The sequence below is a fragment of the Carica papaya genome, chromosome 6, assembly GCF_054855325.1.
Source record: "Carica papaya isolate Zhongbai chromosome 6, ASM5485532v1, whole genome shotgun sequence".
NCBI classification, from domain to species: domain Eukaryota; kingdom Viridiplantae; phylum Streptophyta; class Magnoliopsida; order Brassicales; family Caricaceae; genus Carica; species Carica papaya.
In genome coordinates, this window is record NC_142314.1 from 2,752,369 (window position 1) to 2,772,328 (window position 19,960).

General features: G+C 32.1%; 2 protein-coding genes across 13 annotated transcripts; both read left to right on the top strand.

Moving 5' to 3' along the window:
- The first annotated feature begins 1,106 nt into the window (after positions 1 to 1,106).
- On the top strand, positions 1,107 to 6,977 carry LOC110808186 (squalene synthase 2-like). 11 transcript variants are annotated; one of them, XR_015821475.1, is made up of 14 exons: positions 1,111 to 1,388; positions 2,204 to 2,246; positions 2,873 to 2,962; positions 3,069 to 3,141; positions 3,637 to 3,706; positions 3,912 to 4,055; positions 4,155 to 4,259; positions 4,472 to 4,618; positions 5,412 to 5,487; positions 5,741 to 5,829; positions 6,205 to 6,289; positions 6,388 to 6,415; positions 6,501 to 6,571; positions 6,659 to 6,825. XR_015821475.1 is itself a non-coding variant. In XM_088222553.1 (14 exons), exons 1-13 carry the CDS (start codon positions 1,185 to 1,187, stop codon positions 6,567 to 6,569), a joined length of 1,230 nt encoding a protein of 409 aa, XP_088078679.1. In that variant the 5' UTR covers positions 1,111 to 1,184; the 3' UTR covers positions 6,570 to 6,571; positions 6,659 to 6,825. The 11 variants fall into 11 exon arrangements, 9 of the variants coding, with proteins under 9 accessions (XP_088078676.1, XP_088078675.1, XP_088078677.1 ...); XR_015821474.1 differs by having other exon boundaries at positions 6,688 to 6,756; XM_088222553.1 differs by having other exon boundaries at positions 6,205 to 6,296.
- A 6,085-nt stretch (positions 6,978 to 13,062) lies between these two features.
- Positions 13,063 to 19,425, top strand: LOC110808190 (squalene synthase 2-like). 2 transcript variants are annotated; one of them, XM_088222199.1, is made up of 14 exons: positions 13,063 to 13,743; positions 14,860 to 14,902; positions 15,704 to 15,793; positions 16,264 to 16,339; positions 16,643 to 16,727; positions 17,281 to 17,430; positions 17,530 to 17,634; positions 17,778 to 17,924; positions 18,124 to 18,199; positions 18,401 to 18,489; positions 18,609 to 18,700; positions 18,774 to 18,816; positions 18,995 to 19,061; positions 19,186 to 19,425. In XM_088222199.1, coding segments are annotated over exons 1-14 (1,260 nt in total). In that variant the 5' UTR covers positions 13,063 to 13,548; the 3' UTR covers positions 19,188 to 19,425. The 2 variants fall into 2 exon arrangements, with proteins under 2 accessions (XP_088078325.1, XP_021889279.1); XM_022033587.2 differs by having other exon boundaries at positions 13,066 to 13,743; positions 16,658 to 16,727.
- The last annotated feature ends 535 nt before the right edge of the window (positions 19,426 to 19,960 follow it).

The following is a 19,960-nucleotide window of genomic DNA, read 5'->3' on the forward strand; positions in this document are numbered from 1 at the left end:
TAGCATAAATGCCAAAAGTTAATATTTTATTTAATTGGATTTTATCACCTTATAGTTAATCTAAATACAAACTTTTAAATAAATTTTATGAATAATATTTGTGGAGATAGATCAAATAATTTAAATATATAAACTTCGAATTCTCTTAAATAAAAATCAAAACATTGAAAATGCGGGTTTTGAGAAAATTACAAAAAAAAAAAAAAGACAAAGAGTTAAAAATTTATAAGATTTTTTTCTAATAAATATAAAGTATTTGCAATTTAATTACAAAATAAAAACTTTTATTATTATCTAAAAATCAATTTCAATACAGACAGAGAAAAATAAAATCTCAAAACATGTATAAACACTAAATTTGGTATATAATATTCTCAAAATACAAATTAAAAAGAGAAAGAGAAAAAGCTTCAACACCATCTAAAAGCAAATCCAATTCATTCAAATACAAATAATTACTCAAAAGCCTGATTAAATACCAAATTTATTTCATTAGCCATTATTAAACACTATTATATTACATTAATTTATTAGTGTGATATATATATAATGAGGACTAGTTACAATTAATGTTTTTGTCTCATTAGTAATCCTTAATTACAATTATATCAAAAAATCAAGGATATTAATTCTTTACTACAACCATTAACAACAATAAATAAATAAATAAATAAGATAAAGAAATTTAATTATTATATATATATATATTAATAATTAAATAAAATCAGTGCACCATTACCAATACAAGCTTTACTCTTTTTTATTTTTATTTTTTTGAAGAATAAAAAAAAAACAAACATTTAGACTTTTCCCAGTAAATAAATCATAATATTCAATTCATTTATACAAATATGGTATTATAATAATTTGTTAATGCAGAAAAATGTGGGATGAATTTGATGATGGTGGATGTCAGTAGAGGATGATTCCTCCAAATTTTATATAAAAGCATATTATTAAAGTACTTAAATAAAATTTAATTTATTGATTAACATTTCAAAATCTTTGAAATTATGTTACCAATGTAACGTATTAATGATAATCATATAATATATATATATATATATAGAGAGAGAGAGTAACTAACTTTGGGCCCCACAGCGCACCCTCATCCCTCCCTCGTGCAGTGGTTCTATATACATGAAGTTTGTTGGAAGAGAAGAAATGCGGAGTTGCAGATCGAGATGGGGAGGTTGGGAACAGAATTAATGCGGGATGCTGGAAACATTTACTGGCTACTGAAATTGAAGATGGAGATCAGAAGCGCACAGAAGCAGATTCGTGATAAGAACAACAGCCATTGGGCTTACTGCTACACTTTGCTCCACTCTGTCGGTCCCAGTTTCGCCATGGTTATTCAGTTGCTCAACACTGAGCTTCTCGATGCTGTAAGTATATATAACTTTTCAGATGTACACTCGAACGTATACCACACATGTATGCCGTATAGATCTTAATTAATATCTAAAATTATGCATATTTTTCTCTGTCGATCTGGAGATACAACATGTTAATGATTCATGTTGTGAGTGTATGTGTATCACCATACATATAATTATAACTCAGTACTCCATGATGTGAAATGAACTTGTCGATTTAAGGCATAAGAGGTGGATTATCGTGCCGCCTTCGCATATGCGTATATAATGGATAAAAAATATATAGATGGAGAGATCTGTTTGCAATCTCCTATTTTCTCCACGAGATGAATTAGGAGTGCGGATATCGATTCAGGAGTGTGAACATTACTTTTCGCTCATTATAATACTAAACACACACACACACACACACAGCAATATCTTTTGATTGAGGAGCTACCAAATTGGTCATCCTCATCTTTTTCTTCACCTGTGAATTTTTCAAACGTGTTCAATGAAGTTTCTCTTTCCTTCAAAAAAATATATAAACTAATCAGCTTTTTATTTTTTGCAGTGTTTATCAATTTACAATTAAAATATTTATAATTTTGTTATAAATTAGTTTTGAATATCCTTTATATATAAATTAAAAATTAGCTGCTTCTTATAAAAACAAATTGCAAATATTTAATCACTAAATTATGGAAAATAATTAAAATTATTTCATTGAAATATTTTTGATAGATCAAGTTCTTGATTATAAAAAAAGAAACTAATTTATATTTGAAAAAAAAATTGTGGTATGCATATATAACTATATGAAATTGTCCTTTTTTTTTTTGCAGGTAGCCATATTTTACCTGGTTCTCCGAGCTCTTGACACTGTTGGTATGCACATCAATCATTGTACATATATCTTCTGCAAATTAATGATGTATTGTACTCCACATTTTAGGACTCTGTTTATAGTAAGCTATCGTTCCTTTATCTTTCTATTAATAGCATTGAACTTTCTTCATATACAGCATTTCTTCCAATTAATTATAATCTTAAGCTTTCTTCATAGACAGTAATTAAAGGATGTGTCTAATTAATTGTTTGCTATTTATAAATATGTTGGTATATTTTATTTCAGTCTATTTATTTGGTACTATAAAGCATATATGGGCTTTACATGTGCCTGGTTCACCTTAAACATGAAGGTAATTACCCATTCTCTATTTTCTTTTTTAGAAAACCTTCTCTAGATATTGATTTAAACTAATCATTTTTTAACATATTTAAGTAATAATTTTTTTTTGTAACATATTAGTTTTGAGAAAAATACATAATAAATACCTGATTTTTTCAATAAATCTCCATGTAAATATGTAACTGTTACTGAGACGTGTATGTATATATCCACTTAATTAAGTTTGACCAACTTCTAAGAAAAAACTAATTCTTATCAAATATCTTTGATTAAAGAAAGTCCGTTTTAAATATTAATTAAGATAGCCCAATTTCTTTTGCAGAGGATGATACAAGCATACCAATAGAGGAAAAAGTACCAATTTTGAAAGACTTTCACCGTCACATGTACGACCACAAATGGCAGTTTTCATGTGAGGATTCTGTAGTGCTATTTTCAACTCTATTGATCATATTAACTTCGCTTCATATTCCTGGCCCCCTATTTAGCTTAGCTATCTCTTGTTTTTGTCTACACAGGTGGTACAGACTGCAGAATTCTTATGGAGCAATTTCATCATGTCCGTGCTGCTCTCCTCGACCTCAAAAAATGGTATACAGTGGGTGCACCTTGAAAGATTATTATGCTGGTTAAATTCGTTATTCTAATTCTTATTCATCTTAATATACATATAATATATTGTGTTTTACCATTTTGTTTTGATTTCCTTTATCATAATAATCAGTTCCTATATGAAAATAATTAAATTCAATTTTTATTAACAAAGAATTCAAAATGGAGTATTGGTTCTTAATTTAAATATTGTAAATTATGATTTAATATGCATACTAAGACCACCAGTTCTTTGGTTGTATGATTCCTATTTTCAAAATCTTCCATAAATGGTTTGATTCAAATTTGACTGCACATTATTGTACTAGTATTGATGTGTTGTACCGTTTAATTAATAAACTAGATAAATTTTTACTGAAAAATATATATTAAGAATAATATAAAAACTGAAACTAATAATTGAAAGAGAACTGAATGAAATTTCTATGCCAATACATCTTTACATAACTTCTGCGTGCATCTAAAAATTTGCAGTCATCAAGAGACTATAGAGGATATCACAGAAAAAATGGGTGCAGGAATGGCAAAATTTATTTGCAAGGAGGTCCGTACCAATTTATATAAATCCATATATGTATATGTGTGTGTATATATATATATATATATATATATAAACATAATTTGTGACGTTTTATCGGCAAAAAGCTTGCTTAATTTCTTTTCTGCAGAATGGCAAAATCACTGAAGGGTGATTTATGGCATATGTGATATGAGCAAAGCAACTTCTTCTTAATTAATTTTATGTGCAGGTAGAAACAATTGATGACTATGATGAATATGCAAGCTGTGCTTCCGGACTTGTTGGATTAGGATTGTCCAAGATTTTTCATGATGCGGGATTGGAAGATCTGGCAACAGAGTCTCTCTCCATTTCAGCTGGTCGATTTATTCAGGTATATATATATTTATATATAATATCATATACCGTAGCACTAATTAATATTTATAATTTGATAATAACATTTTATTTTTAATGATTAATTAACTGACAGAAAACAAATATCATCAGAGATTATCTAGAAGATATTAATGAAATACCCAAGTCGCGTATGTTTTGGCCCCGCCAGATTTGGAGTAAATACGTCAAGAAACTTGAGGTATAGATTTTCTTGATATTATTAACTTTTAAAAAATATGAGCTACGTTTAGGCCGAAGCCAAAGGAAGAATTATTGCAAGAGGTGTGGCTGTCGGATGGACGTGAACTATTGTGATTTCGTTTTTTACACCAGCACTTCTATTCTCTTCCTTGATGCTCCGATTATAGTCTTATAACTGGATAGAAGTTCATGGAAAATTTTGAATATCAGGACCTGAAATATGAAGAAAACTCTAGTAAATCACTACAGTGCTTGAATGAAATGATTACAAATGCTCTACCACATGTACCAGATTGCCTCAGGTACATGACTGGTTTGCAGGACAACGCTATTCTTCGATTTGTCGCAATTCCCCAGGTACAAGGTCCTCTAGCTATAGATTGAATATTTACTTGATTACTTTTAAGATGTAATATAAATAATAACTTTTGTAAATGTCTATTAAGTCAAGTTTAAATTTTTTAAAAATTTAAATACTGACTTATGATCTTATATTGTACTTTAAAATTTGAGATACACATTTCAAACTTTTTTTAAAAAAAAACAAATATAACTATTTCAATGTAACTCGCGTGTGATGTAAATTTTTAAAGATTTAATTTCTTAATGAACTTATTCTTTTCAAATGGTGTTTATAACTTGTTATTTTTAATTACATTCTCCAATAAAATAGATTCTCTATTTTTTATAACTTGAAACTTGAAAATGTTATATTTATTCTTTTATAGAACTGTTACGTTTTCTTTTATAATTGTTGGGGTAAAACGTAATTTACTGACTGCTTATGATGCTGAATTCACTTTTTAATTTTTAACTATTATTGTCTTTTCTTATATCTGCTGAATTTGAAACCTGAACATGTCGTTTCTTTTTGTAACTGTTGGGATAAAACGTAATTTATTGACTGCTTATGATGTTAAATTCACTTTTTCTTTAAGTATGTTTGTCTTTTCTTATGACCGCTGAGATTGATACCTTGACTTCAATATGTTCTCATTTTAATTTGAGAAGCCCCTAGTGTATACATATACAAGAGGAACACATGAATTTGGATTAGCATGCTTATGTGTATGTGGTTGAGGCCACTGGCAAATATGCTATTGTCCCTGCAGAAGTTTGAACTAATCAATTACTAAATTCATTACCGTAGGTGATAACAATGGGAACGCTTGCTTTGAGCTACAACAATATTAATGTATTCAGATGTGGGGTGAAATTGCAACGTGGTAAGATAATCAGCCATGGACGACGAATATCTTTGCTTGCTATATATTTGAATCCAGTCTAATTTAATATTTTCTCTGTAATAATTTATTTTTAAATTAAAAATATATATGAATATTGAATTTCATATAAAATTGAAATCAGACACCACAATTAGAAAATACTTTAGCACATGGTACGAGACATCTTGCTTATATTCTATTATTTTTTTGAGTTGGTTCTTTCTTCTCTGACATCATTGTTTTTGGCTAACAGGCCTTGTTGCTAGAATTTTTTTTCAGACAAGAACAAAAGCTGATGTATATAAGGCGTTCTTTGAATTCTCTAATTTGATAAAATCTAAGGTATCCCTTGTCCACTCTTCTCTCTTGAATAATGAAATTAATACAAATAGAATTGCAAATCAATTTATTAGAATATTACCATATACAACATTAGAATATTTTTCTTTAATAATCTTTTTTTTTTTTTTAAGATAAAAATTGTACAATCATTAATACATAACACATTTTTTACACAATCTCCAAAGAAAAACACATGAAAATATGATATGATTGAAATCTAAAATTTTTTTCTTAAAAAATGAACACACTAATCATTCATGTATGCATATAAATCTTTTATTCTTTTACATTATTAATAATTGTGCAAAGTTTTCGCATATAACATCAACAATTTTAATGATAGTTCAATAAATATGATTTTACTGGCTACTGTAGGTTCAGGACAACGATCCTAATGCCATGAAGACATTGACTTCGATAGAAGCAATACAAAAGATCTGCAGGAAATCTGGATATTTAGGCAAGAGGTTCGCAATTAATTGTTCAATTTTTTTGATTATTTTGTCAAGACATTTAACCAAAGATTATTTTTTAACCAGAAAAATTTCTTTGTTTTAGGAGTTACAGAGAATATACTCCAACTCTGGTAAGCCTCAATATGCCAAATTATACATTATTTAATTTTCTAGAATAGAAGTAATAATTATGTTATGCTGATCATTTTAATGCAGATTATTGCATTCTCCGTTATAATACTTTGTCATTTTATATATTTATCCACCACTCAACCTAACAACTAAGAGTAAGTTATCAATTTAAACTTACTTGGTTCATACCTTTTACCTTGGTGGATTTGGATTTGGATTTGAAGTATAGAAATTATTTCCAGTCGAATTGGGTGTCATTTCTTTTTGGCAGGAGTGGAGCGGAAAGAGTTTTAATTGTACGAGTAAAAAGTTTAAAAGGCAAGGAACAAAAATGTCCCATCCACCTGACAGTTCTTAGTAATCATATTACGCCTAGCTTGTATACAATATTCATGTTGTCTTATCCAATCTTAAAATATACTTGTATGTACGTGTCCATGTCTGTATACAGTATGTATTCACACACACATTATATATGTCTGTGTATGTATTTATGTACTCTGAGCCTGAACTTTAACAAGCTAATCATGTCAAGTTGAATAGTTGTGTTGAATTCTCGTACTTCATATGGGTTTTGAGCTGGAAATTATAGATTTGGAAATAATAGAAACTTTTTTACCAGTAACTTTTACCATTGACACGAACTATTCTGTTTAATCATCAAAATGGGTTATCTACATTTTCCGACACACATGACAAAGTTTATGGAGACGTCTCAAGCTGTCCTTTATTACTGATCCATCTTAGATCAATGAAGTATATATATATATATATATATATATATATATATCTTACTTGACTGTTGACAAGGCATGTGAAAAAAGAAGGTGTTCTGATACTGGATCATAGATTTATATTAATCATAAATAATATAATTTTCTTTATCACGATTTATACATTTCATTAATATACATCAATTATAATATAATTTCTTAAACAAACAGGAGTGAATATTATTTGGTCCAAAATTGAGAAATGAGACTGAACCAGCGAGTTTGGTCTGAATTTGGGTCCGATCCAAGTTGATTAATATTTTTTATTATTAATAATTTAAATAATAAACATATAAATAAAAAATATATAGTACATACATTATATAAATAAAATATACTTTGAATGTTTAAAATTAAAATATTAATGTATAAATAATATATTTAAAATTTCAAATATATTTTGGTCAACTTCAATCTAAAACCAGATCAAACTCAAAATTTTAGTTTTTTATATTTGGTTTTAGTCGTAATCCAGTGCATCATTCACCTCTATAAATAAAATTGTATATGACATACAGGTTTGATTTGAATTTATAAACCATTTATTAAAATAGTGAAGTACCAATTTGGTAAATAATTAGGAAGATGTTTATAATTAGTTGTAAGTATATATATTAATTGTATGATTCATTAATTATAAAATAAACAAGGCAGAGCTAATGAATGCTTTCTGATAAGCAAGGTCGTACTAATAAATGTTCATTTACTTTCAAGTTGGTCCTCATTAAATTATTATATTGAAAGTCATGAGTGTTCAAGTGACTCGGTAATCCCGCAATCACCATCGTCACATAAAATATTGCATTAATTTCCAATTTTAATATAACAAATATAATTTCTTATCTTGACCAAAAATTAAAAAAGCACATTTTACTCTCCCCATAAGCTCAAAATTTCCACACACTTGTAATTATTATATTAAGGAGATTGTGAGCCTAAGCTACCACTTTTAAGGTGGTTGCTTCTAAAATTTTAAAATTACTAAAAATAAATAATGATATGATATTACTTAAAATCAACATCTAAATAGGTGGAGTTAAGTATATTTTGTATTTAGGGTATTAATTAATATATTTTATTATAAACAGCCGAAATCTTAAAAAAAAAATGAATTCATAAAATTAAATGCGGAAATAATTAATAGAGTTAGAGTTTATATTTCTTACACAATAATTTAGAATGCCCAATAGAGTTACGAGAATGTTCTTTCTAAAAGATAAACGGTAATTAAAAATGAAAAGAAAGCGAATACAAAAGTACCATAGGACTACATTCACTAACACTTGAAGGGAGTCCAGATGATGAACTACTCACAACCTTCTTACTGATCAGGATTTGGATCATGATCCTCTTGATCTGAAATGATTAATGAAAAGATAAATTATACTAACCTAATAAGAATATTACACTAATCACGGACACAAAAAACTAAAGATTGGTAAAATTCAGAAAAATAACTAATGGAGCCCGTGCTTTATTTAAATACCTTTAAACTTAAAAACGTTTGTTTGATACTTACCGTAACAAATTTTCCAAAAACAACCTATGAAGACTCATATCTATACAAACTTTCACTTTCACGCATAAAAGAATAAGAGACAATAACTTTTCTTTTTTACCTACTTACTGGTACCATTAGGGGTCCATAAGAATGTCCTCTCTTACTCGTGAATCTAATATCCAATTTTACAGTTAACCACCCGTCCTCATACCCCGTCCAATAATGGGTGTCAAACATTCCATCGTCTCGATACCCCATCCGATGTGAGGGTGAATCATATCTTCCAAACTTTTCTGGTAAGGGACTTTTCAGCCCCGTCCAACTGAGGTAACATTCACAGTAGAGTTTCCTATGTACCAGGTCCATCTGCCCTTTCCCTAGGTACCCAGTAAGTTTTTCACATATAGATTTTCATCAACAAACCACCAACAAACGCATACTAATATCTCATATTACATATACATATCAATTAAACTATATTCATACTAACGGTATATAACCAAAATAATCAGATAAATTGATAAAACCATTAAAACTATAAATTAAGAACATGTATTATATGAAAATCAAGCAAATAGGACAGTGCAAAAAAATAAACAGAAAATCAAGATAATTATGAACTAACTGGTTTCGACTTCACCAGTAACCTGTAATTATTTTTAAGATTTTCTAATTTTTTATAAAAATACAAAATTATATATCGTTAAGTTTTAATTTACCATAACGGAGAATATGGTGAGGATTCTTACTCGGATAGGTATTTCAAGATGTCGCACTGTTTACCACGCTTCCTAATGGGTATCGAGTTCCTTAAATTTTTTTTATGAAATTCAAAACACTCGTCACGTACCTCAAAAATCTAAAATCGGTGTCCAAAACTCTTTCTAACCAATTTTGAAGTTCCGACACGGTAGCACTGCCATACTCCGGCGCCCACGACGGTGGTTTGCCTTGGTTAGGTTCGTTTTGACCGGTTTTGGCTGATTTTATACGTATCTCTGCGAAAAAACATGTTAGGGGGCCTCAGTTGGCCGAAAAATTACCAAAAACACCGAACCTACCGGCGGAGGGTCACTAGGTGCAACAGCTCCGCCAGTCCTTCTTTGTGGCTGAGGTTCATTCTTCGGCTAACCTGCACAAAAAATGATGGTGAACATAATGATAAGAAAATCACGTGAAACGAGAATAAGAAAAGGACTCATCGGAGAAATTTTGAGGTTTTGGCCGCGACAGCTTTACAGAGCTTTGCCTGCAGTTTCCGGTTCACTCGTCGTCCCTCTTGCTCTGATTAAGCAAATTCGTTTATCATAAGAAAAATAATTTATTACATACTTATCGTTGTGAGATTTCTAAAATCGATCTATAGAGACAATATCTCAAATAACATTATGATCTCATATTCAAGTGAACAAGAACAACAATTTTCTCTTTTTTGTTTTGTTTACTAGTATCTCTGGGGGTCCATAGGGGTGTCCCACTACACGTGAACCTAATATCAAAATTTGTCAACTAACCGACTGTCCCCATACCCTGTCCGGTATGAGCATAAAAAATATCATCCCTCGATACCCCGTCTGCTATGAGGGTGAATCAGACCTTCTCCATACCCCATTCGGTATAAGCACCAAAAATATCATCCATCGATACTCCTTCCGACATGAAATAACATTCACGATAGAGTTTCCTATGTACCCGATTTATCTACCATCTCTCAGGATATCCAGTAAGACAACTATTCATTCATTCACATAACCAAACAGTTTTTCATTTGTATATTAATTTTAAATTTCACAAATTAACCGTAAATCATGCAAGACAAGTGATATATACATCAAAGAAGCACAACTGAATCATTTAATTATTTCAATATATTATCATGTATTTAAAGCTGTAAAATGAAATAATCAGTTAAACATGATAAATAAATAACTAATCGATTTCGATTCAATTATTGACATGTAATTATTCTTAAAGTTTTCTAAATTTCATAAAATATCATATTATTAATTATTAAACTTCAATTTCATAACAAGGAATAAGGTGAGAGATTCTTACCCGAATCGGTGTCTGAAACACCGAACTTTCTACTACGCCTGCTGGCGGTCCCCGAGTTTCTTGAATTTTTTTGCGGAGATTAAAACATGCTTCATGTACCTAAAAATACCCTAAAAATTCAAAATTGGTGTTAAAAATCTTTTATGGCCAATTTCAGAGTTCCAGCATGGCGGCACCATCATGCTCTAGTGACGGCACCACCACCCGCGACGGTAGTTTGTCTCGACCTGGTCGTTTTCGGTTGGTTTTGGCCAGTTTCGACCACCTTTATACATATCCATGTGAAAAAATACGTTAGGAGGCATCGGTTGACCGAAAAAATAAAAAAACAGAAACTTATCGGTGGTGGAGTTTTCTGGGTGTGGCAGCTTTGCCGGCTCACCTTCGCAGTTGAGATTTTTTCTTCCGTCAACCTGTCGAAAACAGAACGATGAACACAATAGTGAAAAAATCACACGAAACGGGAAACAGGAATGAGTTCATTGGAGGGAGTTACGGGTTTTGCCCGCGACAGCTCCGCCCGTAGTTTTCAGTTCACCCGCCGTTTGTTTTGCTCCGATATGGTACAGGAGTGCTCGGAATCGAATTCCGAGCAAGTAGGAGAATTTTTACCTTTTTTATGGTCAGAGGTGGCTCTGGTGTGACGACGGTCGGCGGTCGATGGTCAGTTCCCTTCTTCGGCGACTGGTTCTTCTTCTCTGGTGGGAGGCTGGCGGTTAAGGTTCGTGTTCAGTGTGATACGAAATATTTATACCTACTTTGGGTGAATTTGGACCGTTCATCGCATTTGATCTCGACTGTTTGATTGCACCTAAGAAAAAAATGAATCTAGACCATTCATCACGTTTAATCTCAACCGTCCAATTGCGCCTAAGGGAGAAACGGATCTGGACCATCCATGCGCGCGGGATCGCTTCTATGTCGTCCGATCGTGGGGCACGCAGATAGCCAGCATGACCTCCCGCGTGGCACCGAGTCAGCATGCCTTGCCACGCGACACACTCTAATTCGTTGAAGGTGCTGACTGGGCAGTCCTACGTGGCTAAATTTTTTTTATTTGCATTCTGACTCTCAGTTTCTGATTTTTCTTTCAAAAACACCATCCGAATCTAAATTTTAACCCATTTTTTTCAAAATTATTTTCAACCTCATCCCTAATTTATTTTTTTTCCAAATATAACAAAAATTTCATTAAATTAATTTATAAAATATATTTTTTATACATCTTTAAATTAACAAAATTTTATCCCAGACCAATTTTTCGGACCCGAGAATTACAAATAAAACAGCAAATACTTTTCAAATATTTTACAAAGATACTAATAGTGATATTCAATTTGTGTGAAACAAATATTCAATATTAGAAACAAAAAATTAGTAAATCAAAACAAATTTTTTTTAACAAATCTTCAGTTTACTCAAACACAAACCATTTATATTAACGTTAAGAGACTCACAATAAGACAAGAGTTTCTCCAGACATCTTAATGTGGAGTCAGAAGTCCCTTCTACAGAGTGGTACAAGCTCAATACCTATGGTTTCAGTTATGGTGATCCAAATCATGCCTCTGCATGAGGTTTAATCCAAAATAGTCAAGAAAGATTAGGGGTTAGGTTCATAAGCAACACTTTGACTAGTTGCCTTATGAATGGTGAGTTATAGAATGCTCTTGAGAGTTTTAAATTAGTTTGGTATGAAGGCATCAAGAAACAAGTCTTGAAAATAGACTTGTTATTAGTGTACAATCTATTTTAACATAGAAAATCCAATACTCATTAGATTAGGTCATTGAGCATCAAGCTAAAAAACTACTCTCTTGTAATTAGGATATTTAGGTTTCTCGTGTCCATAGAGAAGACAATATGTACGTTGATTGTCTTGTTTTCTAGATCTCCCACCTCCCCATATGATGCACGAGAGTGAAGCAGACTCTCGATGCCCTCGATTATTATTTATTTATAAATAATTATGATATTATTTGAACATATCTCATTATACATTAATTATTTATTATTTTTCCAGTGAAAAAAGAGATTAAAAAAAAATCTTTAGATTATTTTGCCTTTTCTTGTTAAATATAATTTTTTTAAAACTTTTTTGCTTTAGAAAAATTAATTTTTTTCAATTTCACCAATTACACACATTCCTTTAAATTTCATAATTATATAATAAAAATAAAAAAAGGAAAAACAACTGAAAGACTGGTTTGTTTTTTTACCCCTTTCCTTTTTTTCCTTCTTTCCCTCGAAACAAGGCAAAGAACTTGGTAAAAACGCAATACAAAAACAGGCCTTCGCTGGGCCAACGCCTAGCTGCCAGAATATCCCGATTTATACAACCAGGACAAAGAAACAAAGACTAAAAAAAAATATTCCAATTTTTCCTCACCATAACTCCCATTACGGTTCCCAGCCCCAAAATCACTGATCGATTTCGTGCTCAAACTATTTTATTGCGCTGATTCGAAGTCAAATTCGCCACAGTTCTGAAAAAAAAAAAAGAACAAGAAAGAAAAAACTCAAATAGCACAGGAAGTAATCGAGTTTGAATAAGAAATTTATTTTATATTTCTATTTGTTTTTTTGTTAAACATCCTTTCCTCTTTAACTCTCAACTATTTGGTTAATTTTGATCATTAAAAATTGATAGGCACCATTTTAGACAAAAATCCTCTCATCATTTCCTCTACATTGGGTATACCGTCTATTCCAAATCAAGCAAAACCCAGTTTCCAGTTTTCCCAAATTTCTCCTTGTTGAATTTCTCGGATCTGATTTCTGGGTGTCTGGTTTTTTCTCAAAGATGGGGAGTTTGGGTGCGATTTTCAAACACCCAGATGATATTTACCCTCTTTTGAAGCTAAAAATGGCTGCCAGATACGCAGAAAAGCAGATCCCACACGAGCCTCACTGGGCTTTTTGCTATACCATGCTTCACAAGGTTTCTCGCAGCTTTGCTCTCGTTATTCAACAGCTCGGCACGGAGCTCCGGAACGCTGTAAGTATCAACATCCCCTGCATGTATATGTAAATGAGCTCATATCTGCATGTAGTTACGTGTGTGTTCGAGGTCTGTTTGCCTGACTTTGTGATGATCGATGACGGTGGACGAATTTTGATTGGGGTTCTGTTGATGATTTTGCATTTGAATTCATCGCATCCTTACATTTTACTTTTAAGACTTGTTTGTTTTCAGTGGAATTTAGGCTCCCTGTTTTTCTTGAAAATATAGTTTTTGTTTTTTCTGAAAATTCATGTGTTTATGTACATGAAATAACTAAAATACCAAAGTTTCTAGAAGATATTAAAAATTAACATTTTAGAATTTTATATTCATCCTTATTTCTACCATTGTTTTCTTCGTTATCAATTTAGTTCTGTAATTTTATATTTCAAAGAAAATTAAGTTTTATAATGTTGTTGCAAATGAAATACATATTGAATTTAAAAAATGAAAAGTTAAAAAAACCTTTTCATGTAACAATCAGATTCTTGTTGATGTTATTGATAGTGGTATAATAGTGATGTTTAATGGCGGATTTGTGTATTCAAGTTAGAAGTTAACTGTGCAAATTGTTACATAAACTGGAAGTAATTAGTTCTACGACTCAGGCATGTTGGCATGTTGAAGTTAATGTTTACTTTTATTTAAAGGAAAACGCTTTTGTAATCTTGGTGAATTGTCTCGGTGCTAAGCTTTGCCTGCACAAACCTTGACCTGATGATCTCACTAAGGCTGGATTTAGTGATGAAGATGAAATTAAGCTATTTTGTGTTTGTATGCAAGGTTTAAGGCTTAGTTGAATTGAATATGTTACCGAGAGAGTCTGCCTTCGCAGGCAGAGCTCATTTTGTGCATTAAGACTCTTTTCAGTTATTGAAAACATATATTCTGGGGTTAATGTTGATAAAGCTTTTAATGCATGTTCTAACACTTGCTCATTGCTTGAACAGATTTTTCTTTTCTTTCATACTAATTATCTGATCTATGTGAGAGGCTTATGAGTTATGACCAATATACTCTGTCTTTCTTGTGGCATTTATATCTTTTTTTTTTGAGCAATTATTTTCTTTTTCTTTCCTGATTTTAAGGATATCTTTCTGTGTTATGCAGGTATGCATATTCTATTTGGTTCTTCGAGCCCTTGATACTGTTGGTTTGTCCTGTCAATCCCTAACCTTATATTTGCTATGCTTTTTCTCATTTTCGTTCTGGTAAATTGAAGTTGGCTATTAGTGTTCTAATTCTCATTTCGACCCAACTATCTTGTGATTTTCCAACACACAGCTTCTTGTAGCTTATCATGATAAAAGCATATGTGATTTGGTGTATAGTGGAGGCAGGGGTGGAGGGATTCTGGGGCCATCTCTTTTCAGATAAATATATCCATGCTTCTTGTATGATCTGGATGCGTTTTTTATTTACTTTATAATTGCGGAGGGCGCTGATAACATTTGGGATTTCTAATTGGAGGTATATATTGACACTAAATTTGGAAATTGGATGTGTTGAAAAATGATGATAAATGTGGGTCCCGCTGTGTTTTTCCTGTATTTTCCCACCTTCTGGTCTTTTTGTCCTTTTTTTGTTGAATTTTGAAATAATAGGGCCACATTGAGCACCATGCCACAATTTACCTAGTCATTTTCCCTCTGTAAGACAAAGCTCCTCACCCACATTGCAGTCATATAGACTGCCATAGTTACTTCATCATAATATTTTTTAATTTTTAATTAGAATATATTATTATGAGATAACTGCATGTACTGATTTCTTTTCCAGTTGGTGACTTCTAAACAATTGAGATGCTATTTGCTTTTACTTCTTGTTGCTGCTTAATGTGGATTATTCATAAAAAGTTGGGGACATTTCTAATTTCTCCATTATCTCCTGCCTCTTTTTCCTGTGTTCAACTTATATATTCTCATGGCTAATGGGATCACTGGTTTTTCTACAGAGGATGACACAAGCATAGCAACTGAAGTTAAAGTGCCAATCCTGATAGCTTTTCATCGTCACATATATGATTCTGACTGGCATTTTTCTTGTGAGTGTTATGAGATTTCGTTCCATCATGTTTTGATGTACCTGTCTGTGATTTCCTTGATTCTGTGGACTGGAGAAGCTGCATGTAACATTTTGTTGACAGACAAGTTGTCTGTTGAATTATGTGAAAGACAAAAGTAATGCATATTCACTTTATTATACTTAAAAAAAACTTCTATGTCGCCAATTTGCGGTCATTTCTACTCAATTTTAGGGTGAGAGGTTCTTCATTTCTCTATACATTTTTTTCATCCAAGATTATGTATTCTGTGTTCCATTTAGCTTCAGTTCTTTTAAGTTTTCTTCTTGGAGCATTGGCTTTATTTGTTACATTGTCATTTTTTACTGACAAACAAGTTCAAAAATGAAGCCTTACGCCCTTTACATTGTATATAAGTTGTTTTGTATGGTGTTTGCATGTTAAACAGAGTCTCTTTTTGCTTACTGAAATAGTTGCTTGTGCGAATTTAGGTGGTACGAAGGACTACAAAGTTCTCATGGATCAGTTTCATCATGTTTCAACTGCTTTCCTTGAGCTTGGGAGAAGGTAGTTTTTTATCCTTTGCTCTATTACTTGATTTACATGGATCTTCCTTATATATGAGGTTATTTATTTCTTTTTTAAGGGTGTTCTTCAAATTGATCTGATCATAAAATGGATCATTTTAAAACTTTGTACGGCTCCTGGAAAATGCAATGTTATAGCAATTGCCAGAAATATATATTTATATACTGTCCCACTCCCTGTCTGTTGAGCTTCAACCTTATTTCCCCTATTTGCCTGCTTAGGTGTGCAGTTGCAAATATCACTTTTTTCCCTTACCGTGCCTTTTCACATTAAAGAATTTAGTTATAAATTATGCAGCTACCAGGAGGCAATTGAGGACATTACCAAAAGAATGGGTGCGGGGATGGCAAAGTTCATTTGCAAGGAGGTTTGTGATCATGTTGAAACATGGATGAATTCTTCATATTTTCATATCATGTTTGACATTTTATGAGCTGCATGCTGTCAGGTCTTCCTGAAGTAAAAGAATGAAATTCTTTTTTTTTTTTAAACTGTAAGGATGCATAGCTTTGAAATAATAATCTCTGAGTCTAGTTTCTAACGTCTGCATTATGCGGTCATCATATGATGGTGAAATATGGCTAGTTACATTTCATGATCATTTTTTGTCCGATCTAACATCTCAAACTTAATTCAGACTTATCCTATGGCCATTTATTGGCATATGTTACGTAAGTCGCCAATTTTGACTTATGAAGCAGTGGTCATCTTTCAGGCAGAAAAGTGAAAATTTGACAGTAAATTTAAGATATCCATAATGAGAAAATCAAACATTTGATCAAGGGCTGAAAAATTGATTTATCCATTTCACTGCCTGTCGGGAATTTATCCTAAAAGCTCTAGGCCAAAATTTCTATGTCATCCGCATGCAATCAAGCATGCCTAGGTGTGAAACCAGCAAACTTCTTCTTGCCTTCCAGGTGGAAACAGTGGATGACTATGATGAATATTGCCACTATGTGGCAGGACTTGTTGGATTAGGCCTGTCCAAGCTCTTCCAAGCCTCTGAATTGGAAGTTCTAATTCCAGATTCAGATCAACTTTCCAACTCAATGGGTTTATTTCTTCAGGTATCCTTTTTATGTATGAATCAGACCCATTTTTCTTCAATTCATCTTGGTTCCTGTGGTTCCAAAAAACTGAACTTCTGGAAATTCAATGAATTGCAGAAAACAAATATTATTCGGGATTACCTGGAGGATATCAATGAGATACCAAAGTCACGCATGTTCTGGCCGCGGCAGATTTGGAGTAAATATGTTAACAAACTTGAGGTGTAGTTCAGTATTACACACCATGTTCATGTTCTGATCTTATCATCTCAATAATTTATGATTGCCACTATAATGATGTTTTCCTATTTGTTCCTCCTTATCTTTTCTAATTGACTTTTCCCTAAATGGCATTGTGTCCTCAGGACCTGAAATATGAGGAGAACTCAGTAAAGGCAGTCCAGTGTTTGAATGACATGGTCACTAATGCTTTGCTACATGTGGAGGATTGCTTGAAGTATATGGCTGCTCTGCGAGATCCTGCTATCTTCAGATTTTGTGCTATACCACAAGTAAGACATATAAATCTCAATAATGCTTATCCACCACCCAGCTTTGATATTTGAGCATTGAGTCCTGAATTTCATGATATGCATATGGAACTGATAAAATAACATGTCTTGATTTTGATCTGGAATTTCTGTTTAATATATCTAGCCTTGATCATAAAATGCATTTCGCATCTTAATTGGCCTGTGTTTCTCATACCAGATCATGGCAATCGGGACGCTGGCATTATGCTATAACAACATTGAAGTCTTCAGAGGTGTGGTGAAAATGAGGCGTGGTAAGATATTCACCAGGGATATTTTCTATGGAACTGAAACCCAAGCCATGTCACGTTAACTAGTCATCCTAATTCACGAAACAATATTGTCTTCTCAATTGAATGGGTCTGGTGTAGGAGGTGCTAGCATAAGTTTATTCCTTCTTGTTGCTGCGTTGTAATAATTTCGTCCTGAACAGTGGTCACTTTAATATCGTCCAGGTCTCACTGCTAAAGTCATCCATCAAACAAAGACAATGACGGATGTTTATGGTGCTTTCTATGATTTTTCTCTCATGCTGAAAATGAAGGTATCATGCATCTGTGTAGTCAGTGGATATGTATATCACAGACCTCTTTGAGTTAGAATTCTTTTATTTCCCAAGAACACTTCAAATGACATGCAACGAATTCCTATTGTCAATTGTAGGTTGACAAGAATGATCCTAACTCAGCAAAAACCTTTAACAGACTGCAAGCTATCCAGAAGGCATGCAAGGACTCGGGAGTGTTAAACAAAAGGTTTTTCTGAACTGTTTCTACAAATATTTAGCTCAGTTTTTCTAACTCATGAATATTTTGTTGGTTTTGCCAGGAAATCTTACATTCAGAATGAGCAAAGATACAACTCCGCTCTGGTGAGTTCCTGAAAATTTTTCACATTTTGGGATTTTTACTCTTTAACTATCTTTGTTTTTTCTTTATCAATCAACAATGGATAAGAACCTATGATGTATTAACTAATCCCTCCCTGGCCTGCCCACCCTTTGGATCATTGCCTCGAGTGATTAATCGTTTAGCATGTCTAAAATGCAGATTGTCATACTTGTTATAGCGGCCATCATTTTTGCATATCTCTCAGCCAATCGACCAGACATCAACTGTAAGTTTCGTTGCTAGAATAATCAATGTTCTAGTAATCAATTACTCCTGAAAAGATCTGAAAGAAGATATTATTTATGTGCTTTTCTGTGAGATTTTTATTCTTTTTCGGTTTGTTCTTGCAGGATTACCCTGTTGCTTGATTGTTTTTACTCATCTGAGTGGATGATGCCCTGTTAATTCGTTTTCAGCTTTTTCATGTTTGCTTCAGTGATATTGTTTATGGCTCGGTATCTATCGGATCATACAATTCTGTTGTCCTTGCTTTTGTGGCATTGAAGGAGAAAGAAACTAAGCCAAAGCTTTTTTGTAAAGCAAATAAAACTGTTTAAAATTTTAATATCATATGCTAAATTTCACATCAACAGAGTCTCGATAAAACTAAAGTATTACAAGTTCTAGTTACAATCTATAATAAAAGTAATCAGACAGAAGTATCATCGTCATGATTGCAAATGATATGGAGACGTAAAAGCCAAACAAAAAGAAAGAAAAGTAAAATAGAAATAATCAGTAACTAATCTTGCAAAATTACAGATAGAAACTGGAAGGTTATATGTGGAAATAACTTGTGAGTTACGAGATTGCATATGTAAATTACTTTGCTGATCAATTAATTTCTGATTAGAGAATATCTAACCTGATCTTTTTCCTTTCTCTCTTCGGCTCTCAGCATTGTACCCTTTTGCTTTCCCCTGAGCTTACTGATCTTGGTCTTAAAGTGAAGGTGGATGAAAGAAGTAGTCGTGCAAAGCTTGTAAATATCTCAAGCTGGAATTTGATATACTTATTTTTTTTTCAAATTAAAAGTATTAAATATGTAAAGTATATATAAAAATAATTAATATTTTAAGAATTAAACAAGAGGGCTTCCATTTTAACATATATCAATTGCCTCCT